The 17,284-nt window shown below is 30.8% G+C and overlaps 1 protein-coding gene across 1 annotated transcript in view; it reads left to right on the top strand.

The window, feature by feature from the left end:
• LOC132754008 (centriolin-like) overlaps positions 1-17,284 on the top strand; it is a 62,613-nt gene that overhangs the window by 18,409 nt on the left and 26,920 nt on the right. The window contains exons 8-9 of the mRNA XM_060744597.1: positions 405-626; positions 15,679-15,843. Coding sequence (XP_060600580.1) covers positions 405-626; positions 15,679-15,843 — 387 coding nt within the window. The remainder of the gene's footprint in view (positions 1-404; positions 627-15,678; positions 15,844-17,284) is intronic.

Here is a 17,284-nt window from a genome sequence, read left to right as displayed (position 1 = left end):
GATAAGATTGATATAAAAATCTGTTTTAAAATTTATGAAAATTTATTGATTTTGAGTCAAAAAAGATAATTGAATAAATGAAGGAAACTTCATTCTAACGAACATTCATCCATGAACTAAAGTGATTGACCTTTGATTTCTGTCCTACTACCTCTTTTGGTTTCATTATCTTGATAATTGAGATTGAACATATCTTTTGATTTTTAAAATAAGAGGAAACAAGGCCTTAGGTTGTGACTCATGTAGGACTTGAATCTATGATCTGTGGGTCAAGAGACAAACACCTTATCCCCAATTATATGCATGTAGTTTTTATGTCAATATGACTAAAATTACTTTCCAACATAACATGGCAATAAGATTTGTAAAGAACGATACCTCTATATTCTATTTTTTTCCTACAGGCGAGAGAAACTGTTAGAGAATATGACAAGGCATCAGTAGGACTAGAAAGTACTGTAAAAGAAACGTCAGAGCTTGAGAAGAGAGCTAATGTTGCTGGTATAGAACTTATAAAAGCTACGGAGAAACTTAGTGCCATCAGGCGTGAGATCAAAGACAGTGAATCACGACGCTCGAAACAAGAGAGACTGCTGAAAGACGTTACTCAGGTATTTTTGATTTGTTGAAAGTTTCTACCCAAATGCTGTGACTGAAACTCTGCATCTCTTTGCTAATTATGAATTATAAATTTAAGAACTAATGCAAATGTAACCATGGTGAATTGTAGAGTTTATGATGTTTTGAATACATACATGTGCATAGGCATAAAGATCTGTTCATTGTAAACACATTGTCAGAACATTCACAGTATATAAGCAATTGTGCTTCCTGTAATTGCAAGAAAGGTTCAAGTAAAAATTCATAGGCTCTCAAGAAAGGTACAGTGATCGGAAGTATTACATGCTTGTGTAACTCACCCCCAAGCTTAGTGTTTTTAAAAGCCCGAAAAAATATAGGCTTTTTAAGGCTGGGGTTAGTGGGTTTCCCTTTTTTTTCTGTGACTTGGGCAACAAAATATTTGTGTTAAAAGAACTTGAAATTTACACAAAGAATCAAAACAAACGAAAATTTAAAAATTTAAAATTTAAAAGTACCCCTTTTTTTTTTTGTTACAAATTAATTTTTAAAAAGAGAAAGCCCGATTTTTTAAAAATTTAAAAATTCAAAATAAGAATAACTTTAACAGAAGTAAGTTGTGTTTAAAAAGATCCTACGTTTTCATACCAAATATTTAATAGTGTATACTTTGGGCATATTTTTAAATTTCCCAAATTGAATGAATTTTTAGAAAAAAAGAGCCGCGTCACGACAAAACCAACATAATGGGTTTGCGACCAGCATGGATCCAGACCAGCCTGAGCATCCGCACAGTCTGATCAGGATCCATGCTGTTCGCTATCAGTTTCTCTACTTGTTATAGAGTTTGTAAGCGAACAGCATGGATCCATGCTGGTTACAAACCCATTGTGTTGGTTTTGTCGTGACGCGGCTCAAATTATGTTAAATAGATAAGGCCATAGAAAATTAATCTTTATACTCTCATCCAGGTTTCAAGAAATAATTGGGGCGGGTGGGTGGAATTTATAATTTATTTTATCCATCACTTTTAAGACCTGAAAAAACAGAAATGTATGAATAAACAAAAGTGTTTAAATCTATATTTTTCAAATATATTGATGAATGTCGCATCATTTCCACCCAGATTTTGATCAAAACTAAACCCAAACCAATCACAAACAGTTTTCTTGTGTACTGCATCATATATTTCACATTTATGACGAACATTTGACAATTTTACTGATCGAAAACGAACGTATTTTAAATCTTGATCACTAAAACATTGTAAAACCTCAGTCTGATTTTTATGCGTTCGTCCCGCAAATATTCGACCACGATTTTCGGACGAATTTTCGTCCACAGTCGTCTGCGAAATGAACAATTTTTTTTTATGAAAATAAATTATTTTGGAGCGGAAAGATTTTGATACTGGCGGGCGAGGATGAGAGTCTAAAAATTAATTTTCTGTGGCCTAATAGGGCCTTAAACAATTAGATGTTGCAATATCAAGTACAATAAAGTCTCAGGTAATTTTCATTGAGATTTCAAAATGCACGAATTTATAAATAAATTTGTGTATAATATCATTGTACAATGACTTCAGATATTTAGCATCTTGTGATTAACTGTATATAACAGTTGATTATTTTTTTGTTCAGTTTGAGAATAATAAATCATTTGTGCTTCTCATTATGAAAATTTTTTCCTTTTTTAAAAATTTTTTCCCTTAAAAAACCCAAATTTTTTTTAAAAATAAAGATGGATAATGTTTTAAAAAGAAAAAAAAAAATTTTTTAGGGTGGGGGTTTCAAAAATTTTTAAAAAAAAATTTTTTGTTTAATGAGCTCATTTTGGTTTAGGAATGTTTTTTGTGGTTAAAAAGGGTTTGATAAAAAAATTATGTTTTTACAAAACCTTTTTATTTGGTTTTTCTAAAAATGAAAATCAATTTGCTTTTAACAAAAAGGAATATGTTCGGGTTTTAACCCTGATTTCAATTAAAATTTTCCTTTTTATTTTCAGGTTTTTAAGAAAATTTACAAAATTAAAAGTTGCCCGGGCAGCGTAAACAGAAAAACGAGAACCCTTAAAAGCTTTAAAACGAGATTCGGAAAAAAATATTTGCCCAAGAAAAACGTCGGGGTTTTGCAAAAAAAAGGAGAGATCAGGTTGGGTTTTTTTTAAGATTTATAATTACATTTTTTTAGTTCCCAGTAAATATGCTAAGGGGTTTTAAAAATTTAATTACACTTTTTTTTTCTTATCTTACTGTAAAAGGGGAACCCCAAAAAGGTTTACCCCCCTTTTAAATTCCCCATTTATTATGGAAGGATTGTTAGCCTAAGCTGAGGGCTTGGCTTAGAAAGTGTGCCCCTTTTCCAAACTAGTCAAACCCTAATGTAATAAAAAAAGATAGGGCCCCTAAATCATATTTTTTTCCCCAGTTAACCAAAAACCCAATTAATTTTAAATTTCAAGGGGCAAAACACAAAACAAAAAAAATGCCTGGCTTTTTTAAAGAAAAATTTTTTAAGCAAATGACCGAAAGTGAGCCAGTTTGAGGGAAAAATCCCTGTTGGAACAGATTTCTATGATTTTCACAACAATTTAATTCTATATTAAACGACAATAGGTCCTAAACTTCTTTGTTTTATCAAAAAGTTACCAGTAACCCTTAGTATCAATCAAAACAATGAAAAATTACCTCACAATCCATCTATATATTGTATATTAGTTATTGCCAAGCTCTCTTGTCATCACAAAACATATGCATGTATTTGATGTCAGATACATGAAAAATGTAGCCACTCAACTATGGCTGTGCAATATGGGGATGCCATTACGTTCTTTTGTAATTTATATTGTGATGAATTATAATCAGTATAAGATAAACTAAAGAGATTTGCAGATTAGTATAAACCATTCATGTTGATCAATTCCTTTAATAAAAAGTCAATAATGTCATATACATATGTTATGGGATACATTATAATATTGATATCATAGAAAATATATGAAGTTAATTTATCAATATTGATATTCTGCTGCTGAGTATTTGGTCTATTTTTAGTAACAAAATGTTATAACATTTAATCTGTATGATTTTGTTACTGACACCCCTTAATTTGTATTACAAACTAGTCCAAATACACTGAATTTTATATTAATTTTTGAAATTTGTGAATTAGGGTCATGAAGTGTTTAGAGTTTGAAAATTTTGTAGAACTGTGGATCATTTCTTTCTTACAATCTGTGAAACATTCTTGAAATTTTATAATCCTAATTTGCAAAATTATTTTAGATTATGTAAATTTTTTATTTATACAAAGAAAAAACAAACTCAAAACAAGAGTAGAATTTATTTTCTATAGAAAGTGATCTGCAGTTTTGAAACTGTAGCCTGAAGAAACTAAGTTTGATAATAGAATTTATAGATCATAGTTGGGTTAACTTTTAGAATACTTTCTTAGACTGTCAACTATTTCCTATATGTCTTACATTAACAACCCAAAATGCAAGTACTATTTTTTATATACTGAATGTGAATTTCAATTAACAGAGGAAAATTTTTGAGATAAGGTCCATTTTGGGGACTTACAGAGCTCCAGATAGCGTGCGTATAAGCGTAAAATACGCATAGAAAATCTAAAATACGCATAAGTTTCAAAATTTGTGCGTCACAGTTACGCACAACAAAATGAAAATACGCTCGTATGTCAAAATTTATGCGTGAAAGAATAGAAGTGTAAACATTTGATATGTAGAAAGAAAATGTTTTGAGCATAAAAATACAATATATTTCCATTTTATTGCATTGAAAACTAAAAATTCTGTAGTCAACAACGCATGTTAAAAACGAAAGTAGCAGGATATACAGAAGGGAGGTAACTTCCGTAGATCAACCTGTGAAATTATTGATGAAATTTGTGCCAGATAATCATCGTAGGAGCTAACACAGTATTTAGTTTGTTTAGTCATCTATTGACATGCTTATGCCTCAATATAAACAAAAATATATTTTAATTTCTATAACTTTTGTTGTTGGAACAAAATAACATGTTTTTCAACTGCAGTTTTGTACTCATTTTCGTACCCAGTCTACAGTTACGGGCAATTTTCTCTCAGACCAATACTTTTTTAAGGAAAGATAAAAAAAATCTTGTTTATGTTTCTTTTATTCTAATTTCAACTATAATTGTTCAAACTGGAGTACATGATAAGGTACATGCCAACAGAAATAAAGAAAGAAAAATATTGACTCCTAGAAAATAAAATAATTTCAGGGCTTCCACTAGCGGAAGTTTGGGAGTCATTTACTCCTTCATTGTGGCCCGTGACTTCCGAAAATCAATACTTTTCCTTCTTTACCTTTATATAATGTGACTACCAATATCAGAGATTTTGAAGTCTTTGACTTCCAAATTTTGAAAATGGAAGCCCTGATAATTTTGCCGTGTATCCTAAACTTGAGTTCCAGTATACTCTGGAAGTCTGATTTTACATGGCATGTTTTGTATTGTTTCACATTAAATCAGTATTTAATTTGTAAAGGTTTTTCTAAAAAAAGAAAATAAACAAACAAAACAAAAAGTTTAATTTGTTTATAAAAAATGCCAAATGCTTTTTTTGACAGATTTTACCCCTTAAGTTTTTCAGAATTTGCATTTTACCCCTCACTCTAAATTTTGAGGGGTAAAAACCCCTTGGCCAAAAAAATTATCTGGAGCTCTGGACTTATACATAAATTATTTTCACATTATTTTCTAACTTGCGGATGTGACCGTCAAATGTTAAAAACACGGCCCCTAAACATCTAAAACCTGTTTATGAAATTTGCATGTTAATTTTCATTGTTATATGCAGAGTTATTAAGACACTAAGAAATTTGTATCAACATTAATTTGTATTTTTTTAAACATCAAAATTATTTATTTTTGCAAGATATATTGCCAAAGTTTAGAAAATGAAAAGAAAGTAAAGGCAATGTTTTTGAATATCTTATAGACACTATGTAGGAAATGGTTGACAGCTTGTGTAACATATAGACTTGTTTTCTTTTATAAATACAGTGTCAACTTTAACGATTTGTAATCATTAGATATGTATTGCAGTTATAATGTAGTGAGTTCTAACATAGATTTGTATGTAATAAAGCCTATCTTTGTCTCTTTGTAAAGCAACTATAAATAGAGAAATAATGGTTTAGATGAGATTCTTATAGCTTATACTTCAGTGACATAAATTGTCATTTATTAAGAATACTCTTTGTTCTTCTTTGAGATTGTAACATAAGGATTATGGGTGATTTTGTTTCCAGCTTGGTAGAGTTACTGCCCCTGTTGGTTCGAGACAGAAAAGTCGGCGGTCATATCTATACATATAGGAACAAGATAAAACCATCTTGATTTAATAATCAAATCTCACATGATAACAAACTCTTGTTGTATTCCATGTTTTTATTGGAGAATCTGTGACAAGTATGGTCAATTAGGAATGATATGTTCATATGATAGGAATATTATTTATTGACTTTTATAATTGACTGAAGAAATAAACTGATAGAAATCTTCTATAGTGTAGAGCTAGAAGCCTGTTACCAAGGAAATAGTGATTCAAGTTTTATTATAGAATAGACACAATGAGATATAAACAAATGGATTGGACTCGGTTGATATGATATCTTGCATGCTTGAATATGTGCTATGAACTTTTTGTACAAGATGGTACTGTGCATTTTTTATAGCAGGTCTTATAAATGATTTTGTTTCAATTATTGGGAAGTAACTGTGAATAAATGTTCAAAACTGACTGTAACACCTTGTATATAAAAAACATGTGATTAAATCATTTGTTTGAGAGAGGGGAAATAATCCGGTTTGTCAGATATTGTTAAGTTAATAGTCGTTTTTACTGTCATCTTAATATTTTTCTGATTCTTATACAAATAAGGCGTAGAGTCTGCACTTTCTACAAATTCTCTATTAATTTGATAAAAAAGGAGTCCTCATTTTTGTGCTTCTTATTTTTAGATGTGATATTTTATATAAATTAACTTATTCAAAGATTTGTGCATAGTTATATATAGAGTGTGTAATTTAATTCTCTCACTTTTCATTTTGGCCCGTTCACTTAAATCTTAATCGATTTATCTATGGTTAAATCCTTGTCTGATGATTACATTCAATTAGGGGAAGTTTTTGGTCGGCAAATTTTGGTTTATAAACAGTTTGGTTACTTAGTAATTGACAGACCGACATTCTGGTGACATTAATATCCTTCATCATTGTTGTGATTTATTTATGATTTTGCAATACATATATTATAAATGAATGTTCTTTGACAAATAAGGTTAACCTGATAAATGTTCAAAGAATACAAATTGAAAATATCCCATGCTTTATGTGCGGATGGCAGATAGCGGGAGGGGATTGTGGTAATGTGAAATAAATATTTGATCATGAAATTAAGATGTAAACTGCTGAAGGCAGGTAGGGGAAGGGGGGTGGGGGTTGTGGTATTGTAAAGTAAACTGCGGAAGGTTACAAGATAGGGGGGATTGGGATAAATGGTAAATATAAAATGAATATTTGATCATGAAATTAATATGTAAACTGGTGAAGGCAGATAGGGGGGAGGGGACTGGGGTATAAATGTAAAATGATATTTGATCATTAAATGAAGATGGTATGTTTGTATTTTGAAGTGTTAGAGTAAAATACTAATAACAAGATGTAGTGAGCTTAATATCACCTTCCGTCTGTAGCACTCTTTGGTACTATGAATTAGGAATATATGAGGGAAATGGTTGCTATGGTTTTTTAATATAAATGCTGTTTGTTTGTTTTTATTCTTAAAACTCTACTGTTATTGGTAGGTTAATTTTGATTGCAATATTTATTTATTTGAAAGCCACTTTTTTGGAGTAATAGATGCTTTAAGGTTGATTAAAAAATCTTACCTAGCATTTCTATAGAGTCTTCCAAAATATGTTAAAATCTGTTATTTGAAAGATTTTCCTCCACAATATTTTCTTTTGTTTTAACTTTCTTTTCTAAAGTGATATAATAAGGAGCACTGGTTTGAATGCTAATTGAATTTTAATAACCTTCAATTAGAAATGATTTAAAGCTAATATAATAACTGCCAAATAGATTATGTTTGATTTTTAGAGCATTTATTTATTGTGTGTGATATGATCAAAATGCATTATTTTTGTATGCTAATTTTGGACTGTGATAAAATTTTATCAATATTTTTAATAAAGTTATAAAAGGCATGCTCTTTTTATTTCTATGATTATACAAATTAACAGATGAGCAACTTACAGTTTATCCCAATTAACAAATAAGTCTTCATAGAAAAACAGGTACCATTTCTACAAAAATCTTTAACTATGTAATGTTTTTCCTTTAAAACTGAAATAAAAATGTATGGTTGTCTCTATGACTGGTTAAAGTCACTTACTTGGACCAGCTGACAACTCACCACTGAGTTCAAATCCTGCCAGGGTTATTTCATGTGAAAAGGTTTTAAACTTCCTTAAGGAAGTTTGGTGGTTCTGCATAGGTACTCATTTTACCTGTGAAAAAATACACAGAGGGGCACATCAGGTATTCCTCCATCATGAAAGCTGGAAAGTCCCTATATGAGCTTAACAGTTTTGTGTTCAAAAATCCAACAAAAAAAATAAATAAATGGGCGAGAGAAATGGTGCCTGCAGTAAATTGATATAAATATGTGATACTATCCTACTAACCCCAATACACAGCAGCAGAATATTGAAGTTTATGTCACCAGAAATATTACAACCAAATTTAAACCAGGTAAACTATAATGCACAATATTATAGCACATTTTGTAATGGTTTGGGATGATATAGAACGAATATCATTATTGTTTTGTTTTACCTGAATACTGCACCAGTTGTGGTGTTGAACCTGGTGATAGGAACATGAATATATGTGTATTACACAGTCATGAAAATCACAAGGAAATCATATTAGTATAATATATAATTATATTGAATCCTTTTTTGCACATATAATTATATCTTCTTGTGATGAATTGAAGTATTGTATGGTATATGGGGTTAATACTGATTTTAATTTATTTAATGAAAGAAAAGATACATGTACTGATTTTTTATTGTTGTGGCATAATGATAAAATGGTTTTAGATAGGATAGGACATTGTCATGTAATAATGACAACAGTTAAGAAATAAGTTTGAAATATAGATTTTAAACCATATTGTCTAAATTTAAAATATAATAGAGTTTGGTTATAAAATAAAATAAAAGAAAATTAACCTGATATTAAATAAGTTAAACCTGTAATATATTAATGCTGATTTAGGATGCTTGATTTTGTGTGATAAACCACTGTTGTGATAACCTAAGGAGTGAATATCTTCTCTTCAAATATTTCCTAGCACTTCTGTATGGTTATTATAGGACTACATCCTTAATGTATTCTGTTCTAATCTGAATGAAGTGAGACTGGCATGGCACATCTAGAAATCCTACACACTTAGTTTTGTACTGCTTTTTATGAAGGGGTTTTAATGGAAGCCTTTGATCTCATTGTATGCACAATAAATTATTGTTAAATGAATCTCTTCTTGGCTTGCAATGAATGATACAGTGATTCTGTTTGTACACTGTGTTGTGGTTGATGAATTTATTACAGTATCTCTCTGCTGTTTTGATGTGAAAGATCCTTTTGTTAGCTCACCTGTCACAAAGTGACAGGGTGAGCTTTTGTGATCGCTTTTCGTCCGGCTTCCGTCCGGCGTCCGTCCGTCGTCCATAAACTTTTACTTTTAAATGACATCTCCTCATAAACCACTAGGCCAATTTCATCCAAACTTCACAGGAAATGTTTCCTTTGGTGGTCACCTTTTAAAAATTGTTTCAAAGAATTTAATTCCATGCAGAACTCTGGTTGCCATGGCAACCGAAAGAAAAAACTTTAAATATCTTCTTTTAAAAAAGCCTAAGAGCTAGAGCTTAGATATTTGGCATGAAACATCTTCTAGTGAGTGTCTACCAAGTTTGTTCAAATAAAAGCCCTGGGGTCAAAATTGGCCCCGCCCCAGGGGGTCATTGATTTTCCCTATATGCATATAGTAAAAACTTAAAAAATCTTCTTTTAAAGAACTCAAAGAGCTAGAGCTAAGATATTTAGCATCAAACATGTTCTAATAGGTGTCTACCAAGTTTGTTCAAATAAAAGCCCTGGGGTCAAAATTGGCCTTGCCCCGGGGGTCATTGATTTTCCTTATATGTGTATAGCAAAAACTTAAAAATTCTTCTTTGAAAAAACCCAAATAGCTAGAGTTTAGTTATTAAGCATGAAACATCTTCTAGTGAGTGTCTACAAAGTTTGTTCAAATAAAAGACCTAGGGTCAAAATTTGCCCCGCCCCGGGGGTCATTGATTTTCCTTATATGTGTATAGCAAAAACTTAAAATCTTCTTTGAAAAAACCCAAATAGCTAGAGTTTAGATATTAAGCATGAAACATCTTCTAGAAAGTGTCTACAAAGTTTGTTCAAATAAAAGCCCTGGGGTCAAAACTGGCCCCGCCCCAGGGGGTCATTGATTTTCCCTATATGCATATAGTAAAAACTTTAAAAAATCTTCTTTTCAAGAACTCAAAGAGCTAGAGCTAAGATATTTAGCGTCAAACATGTTCTAATAGGTTTCTACCAAGTTTGTTCAAATAAAAGCCCTGGGGTCAAAATTGGCCCCGCCCCGGGGGTCATTGATTTTCCTTATATGTGTATAGCAAAAACTTAAAAAATCTTCTTTGAAAAAAACCAAATAGCTAGAGTTTAGATATTAAGCATGAAACATCTTCTAGTGAGTGTCTACAAAGTTTGTTCAAATAAAAGCCCTGGGGTCAAAATTGGCCCCGCCCCGGGGGTCATTGATTTTCCTTATATGTGTATAGCAAAAACTTAAAAAATCTTCTTTGAAAAAAACCAAATAGCTAGAGTTTAGATATTAAGCATGAAACATCTTCTAGTAAGTGTCTACAAAGTTTGTTCAAATAAAAGCCCTGGGGTCAAAACTGGCCCTGCCCCAGGGGTGTCATTGTTTTTAACTATATGTGTATAGTAAAATCTTAAAAAAATCTTCGTTTAAAAAGCCTAATGAGCTAGAGCTTAGATGTTTAACATGAAACATCTTCTTATGGGTGGGGGGGGGGGGGGCTATATACAGGTGAGCGACCTCAGGGCCATCATGGCCCTCTTGTTTGTTATATATCAAAAATATTATTTTTAACTAAAAATATTTGTTTACCACTTTTATGGTATCTTTCGTAACTTAATCCTAAGGTCAAAGGTTATAGAATAATGACAGCAAAGAACCAGTTTGAAAACCCTTGAATCTGATTGGTTAAGGATATATATTTGAAACTGACCAATAATAATGTACTAGCTTATTTCAGACTGGTTTTAAAGTGTTTATTTTATATTTTAAAGCTTTAATTGCTTATCTATTAACCCTTAATCTACTGGAACTGAAAGTGCTATTACCCCAGTATAAAGCCAGGCCATTCTGCACATATGTGAAGTCTGATCAAGTTATACACTGTTGACTGACTCAGACTTTAAATTTTTCATCTTTGTATCCCAAAATATTGAAAATGGACAGTTTCATAATTGGAAGCTTGACAAGTCCATTTCAAGAATTTAGCAAAATTAAGGGTTAATATTGATTGTGTTATGTTTTCATTAGTGTCATGTTTCATTATTATCATATCACCATGACTATTGTATTATAATATCATTCTTACCTCATATTGTAGTATAAGAAAAAGGTGAGTTCATTCTCATAATCATATCAACCAAGAAATGTATGTAAAGTTTATCCCCCCCCAAAAACCCAGTGTAATTGTTTGAAAATAAGCATCTATACTTTCTGACATTTTGTGAATATAAAAAACAAAAAGATATATATTCTTATAAAGAGTCAAAAACCTAAAAAAAAATTGATTTGGGTTATAAAGATTTAAGAATCATTCTGTTACAACAGTTTAACGTTAAGTTGTTTATGGTTTAAGTATGTGGTTTAAATTTGATGTTAATTATCAGTTCCTGCAATATGATTATTGCTTCACAGGCATCTTTAAACTAGCCTATAATTTTTGTTTTCTTTATAAGGTTGAAGTCCAACAGAACGTCTAGATGCTTGTTTTAGTGTGTACTTTTTCTTATAAAGGTCTAAAAGTTTTTTTGTATCCTATAATTGAAAAAGGAAATTTGTCACAGGAACTCAGACCAGATTTTTAGGACAGAAACCAAAATTCTAGAAATAATGCCAAGTCTGCTGATATTAAACACTTATCAATTTGTAACCTTGATTGGGAAAAAGTTCTTTGTATCATTTAAAACCTTAAAGAAGCTAATTTATTATTAACTGAGGTCAAAAATGCTGAAAACATAAAATTTGCAGTTTTTACATATACCTCAAGAGAAACTCTTAAAGTGGTAAAATATGTAAAGGATAAAAAAAAAAGAATTATACTCAGATCAATAACTAGTACTTAATCTTAAATTAGCCCAATTTGAGTGAAAAGCATTGCAACACTTAATTTAATTTTGGGTCATTTTGCTGTATAAAAATTATTATTCTGGTAAAATGGACTGAGGGTAGAAAATAAATTTCCTTTTTCACTTGTTAATACAAAAAACAGATTTGAAATCTGAGTTTTATATTTATATACATGTATGTGTCTATAATTTAATCTTTAATCTAAAGCCAATTTTTAAAAACATTTCTGTAAAAACTGGCATGTCTGAAAGTGATTTTCTAGAAAAAAATGTCTGATTATTGTACTTGAAGAAGTTTTGTTTTTCCTTTGATTTTTGTGTCGCCTTGAAAAGGTGACATATAGGGGTTACTTTTGTCGGCGGTGTCGGCGGCGGCGTCTGTGTCGGCGTCGTTGTCGGCGTCGGCGTCCCCTAAAGCTTGTCCAGAGCCTAACTCAGTCACTATAAGTCTAATTGACTTCAAACTTGGTATGCATGCTTCTTTCAATAACCCGAAGTGCAGTGCACAAGGACCGGTACTCTGCAGTTCTTATTTTTTGAGTTATTGCCCTTTGTTAATTTTCATACTTTAATTTTGTCCGGGCCATTTCTCTTCACCTAAAAAAGCTATCGACCTGAAACTTCGTAGGATGATAGATCTCATTAAGAAGAAATGCAGTGCACAAGAACCAGTACTCTGCACTTCTTAATTTTTGAGTTATTGCCCTTTGTTAATTTTCATACTTTATTTTTGTCCGGGCCATTTCTCCTAATGTATAAAAGCCATGGACTTGAAACTTCATATGATGATAGGTCTCATTAAGAAGAAGTGCAGTGCACATGAACTGATACTCTGCATTTCTTATTTTTTTAGTTATTGCCCTTTGTTTATTTTCATACTTTAATTTTGTCCGGGCCATTTCTCCTTAAGTATAAAAGCTATGGACTTGAAACTTCATAGAATGATAGATCTCATTATTAAGAAGTGCAGTGCACAAGCATCGGTACTCTGCATTTCTTAAATTATGAGTTATGACTCTTTGTTAATTTTCATACTTAATTTTTGTCCAGGCCATTTCTCCGAAAGTATAAAAGTTATGGACTTGAAACTTCGTAGGATGATAGATCTCATTAAAAAGAAGTGCAGTGCATAAGAACTGATACTCTGCATTTCTTATTTTTGAGTTATTGCCCTTTTTATTTTTGAGTTATTGCCCTTTGTTTATTTTCTTACTTTATTTTTGTCCTGGTCATTTCTCCTCAAGTATGAAAGCTATGGACTTGAAACATCATAGAATGATAGATCTTATTGATAAGAAGTGCAGTGTACAGAAACTGCTGCTCTGCACTTATTATTTTTTTAGTTATTGCCCTTTGTTATTTTTCATATTTCATTTTTGTCCTGGCCATTTCCCCTAAACTACATTGTTCACAAGGCGACACATCCGACTCGCGGAGTTCTAGTTTATTAATATTATTATTTTGTAAAGTTTTACACATTGCATTTGGTGTGTGCCTTGAACACAACTGTCCTAATCATCTAAATTTTTGGACACTACTTTTATTATTGTCATAAAAATACTTAGATAGGATCTTAATAGTTTCAAATTACAAAGAACAATACATATAACATGAAAATATAACAGAAAAAAAAAAGCGTTTTTATGGCATGATGTATTAAAATTAGACTGTCAGTTTTACAGAAATGTTCTTAAAGTGTATCATTCTTTAATTGGTTTAAAACAAGGTTCATTCACAGTGTGTTTTAATCAGGTAGAAGAAACAAGTTAGAAGGTTTTATCTTAATGTTTTATTATTCTAAAATGGAATTTTATAGCATATGGAAAAGGTAACCAGCTAATTCTAAAAGAAATAATTTTGTTTAAGCGTTGTTTTTTTCTTACATGTAATAATTACACTAATAATTTGAACATGTGTACAAGCTTTTAATATGCATAACAAAAGTTGGCTTAAATGTTGTTTTTGAATTTTTTTTGTCCATTTATTTCTTGTTAAGTTTGAAAAAAAGAGAAAGATATTTCCTGCTTTTAAATTTGTTGATGCTATTTTTGGAAGGGAATTCTTTTATATATATCAAAATTTAAAATATTTACAAAATTATTTAATATATCTTTTTTTAATTCCATCTGGTCTTGATCTTGGAAAATATAATTATTTTGTTCAAAAGATTTTATTAAAGTTTTTGCACTGCTTTAACATGTCAAAATAAAAACAGCCTATCAATTATAATTGTGTGCTCATATAAAAGACAAGCATATGGCATATACTGTGTGCAGTGATGATGTTTACATACCTTATTTGCCATGCAAATAACCATATCAATATATTTCATGCCCTACCATTATAATGTCATAAATGTTCGCATTAATTCAAACCATAAAACTGTTTTTAATTAAATCTCTCCATATGAGTATTTGTGAAACTTTGTATGGTAAATCTATATTTTTTCATTGTATATAAATAGAAAACTAACAGCAAATTGTCAATATGATTAGTTTACTATGAAACAAAGTAGGGGAATTGAAAATCTTAAGTCTTAAGATTTTAGAATTTGAATTGTTGTCATGTTGCTTTTTTCTTAATGTCAACATTACCTAGGTCAACTAAGGTATATTCTGTACCAGTTTTTATCCATTTCACTGAAGGTCTAGGTTTTTAGTATACAAAATGTAAATGCCTACAGCATGAAACCAGGTATACATGCACATCCTTGCTGTCTAACCAGAAATGTTTGATAGAATTTAGTACTTTGATACCCTGGCATCTCTTAATTAAGAATATACATATTTGTTCCACATTCAAAGATAGGTATAAATCTATGTTATAAATAAAGCAAGTTAATTATAAGTTAACTAGTGGTATAATACACAGCACAATCAGTAACTTAGTCATGGTTATTCTTGACCTTTAACTTAGTCGTAAATATATATGTATTCACCTTCATATACAATTAGATGAGAAATGGTTGCCCTGAAAAGGATGATTATAATATTATACATGTATTAGTTGTTTTAAACTAAATTGTTTAAGCCCAATTGTTTAAACTCAATTTTCCTGAGAAATTTTTAAATTTAGTATACATATTAAATAGGCACATGTAATGTAGATTTCTTTATATGATTGAAATATTTTTTAGTGTTTTGTTTTTCATATATCATACTTGTATCATCATATGTTACCGACCAGTCTAAATATACTTTTTCTTTCACAACAAACTGAATGTGCCCAGTAAAGTTACAGTTGAGTTCACTCTTAACTACAGCAAAATCCAAGAGTCAATTTTCAAAAGCTATATAATTTTAAATGTGGTTCTGGCCGTGTTAGGACTGGTCTGTAACATAAATTTCAGTCACCTCAGTGTTAGAGGGCTTGTTTTTTCGTAAAAGTCATAAGAAATTTAAATAGTTAATTATGAATTGTTTACAAAAAAAATAATATGGCTAGTTTAGCAAATCTTTTCTTTTACTGTTTAAGATCTTTCCTAAAGATGTTTGTAACTCACTTAGAATTATAACATTTGAAACTTGTGTAAAAAAATAATATTTCTTATGTTTAACAGATTGACCAACAAAAGTTGGAGCTTGAGAAGGTAGATCATGCGATGGGCAAGAAACGTACAGAGTTACAGTTCCTGACGGACAGTTTAGAACGTAAACAAGGGGAGATAAATCAGTTGATACGGGATACAGAATCTGAACTCTCCAGTAACAAGAGGGAAATAAAAGTAATTATGATGTTTTTATATTTCAAAATTAATGAAGCTTATTAAAGCAAATCATGTTTCGATAAACTGTGTTGGTTTGTGATCTTTTTATCAAAATTTCAAAATGAAATACTGGTTTTCATCAGAGAAATTTATATGCTAAAGGTCACTGTGAAAACACATGATAGAGATCTTACAATTATAGGTGAAATCTGCTGTTATATGTACAGATTATAATTTTGATTTTAAAGAGCAATCCTGACTTATCACTGATGTATGATAATTTTTGACTTTCTACTAGGTACAGTTGACTCCACTTATAACAAACTCGCTTATAACAAATTATCGTTAATAGCGAACTAAATCTGACATCCCCGGCCAATTCCTTCTTAATTTTATATTAAATCACATCGCTTAATACATACTCGCTTATAACGAATTTTCGGCTATAACGAAGCATTTTGTCAAGACCCAAATGACCGGGAACATTTGAATTTCCTCGGTTATAACAAACTGTTATAATTGAAATATCAGGATGCGCTCGATAATGATCAGTTCATGAATTACGCTATCCGATAATTATACAATCGAATGATTGCACAGGTATTAAGTTATGGCTTCATGGAATAAAGACTTTGATAAAATGTTCTCACAACATAATTTCCTACTTGTTACCAAAAATTTGTATTTTGCACCCGCAGTTGATTGCTGTAAATACCCGATAATTACCAAATATATGATTTTTTTTTTGCAATATTAACCAAATGATAATAAACAAATAGCAACAGAATACAAATGGTAAGCACTTTATAGACAAGTACTACATGAATAAATACGTATACCATGTACATAATATATTGTTCAATAAAATGCCCTGCATTAAATAACCGCTGCAGTAAAATGTTCCCTCATCCAAGCTTTAGTGCAGGATGAGGGTCATTATTGGAATAAAGCCGGAGGCCGAGCATGTATACATAGCATTCCTTCCTGGACGTATCGATTAAATCGCACTTTAAAAAAGAATCAAATCTCCCGCGTAATGAGGTATTCCCCATCGCACATGCGCAGTACACCATACAATACCGGAAGTAAACCCCGGAAATTTCATATCTTTAACATGTTTTTGTTGCAAAGAAGAAATATGGGCAGGGTACATAACAATACATAAAATAGTGGGCGGGTAGTATACATGCTCGGCCTCCGGCTTTATTCCAATAATGACCCTCATCCTGCACTAAAGCTTGGATGAGGGAACATTATTTTCATAAAGCCTTCGGCTTTCGCATGTATACATAGCATCTTTAAAGGCAACAAAAACTAAATTTGTGGCAACATAAAACTGAAACTGACAAAAGTAAAGTTCATACTAAAGAAAATCATTTTTAATTCCCAATACAAATTGTAAACAACAATCTATATAGTAAGAAAATTAACCCAAACACTTTGAATACAGCAAGTAGAG

The sequence above is a fragment of the Ruditapes philippinarum genome, unplaced genomic scaffold (genome assembly GCF_026571515.1).
Source record: "Ruditapes philippinarum isolate M1 unplaced genomic scaffold, ASM2657151v2 ctg2015_1_1_1_1, whole genome shotgun sequence".
Lineage (NCBI taxonomy): Eukaryota > Metazoa > Mollusca > Bivalvia > Venerida > Veneridae > Ruditapes > Ruditapes philippinarum.
Note: the sequence above shows the minus strand (reverse complement) of the source record. Positions and strands in the feature narration are given on the sequence as shown.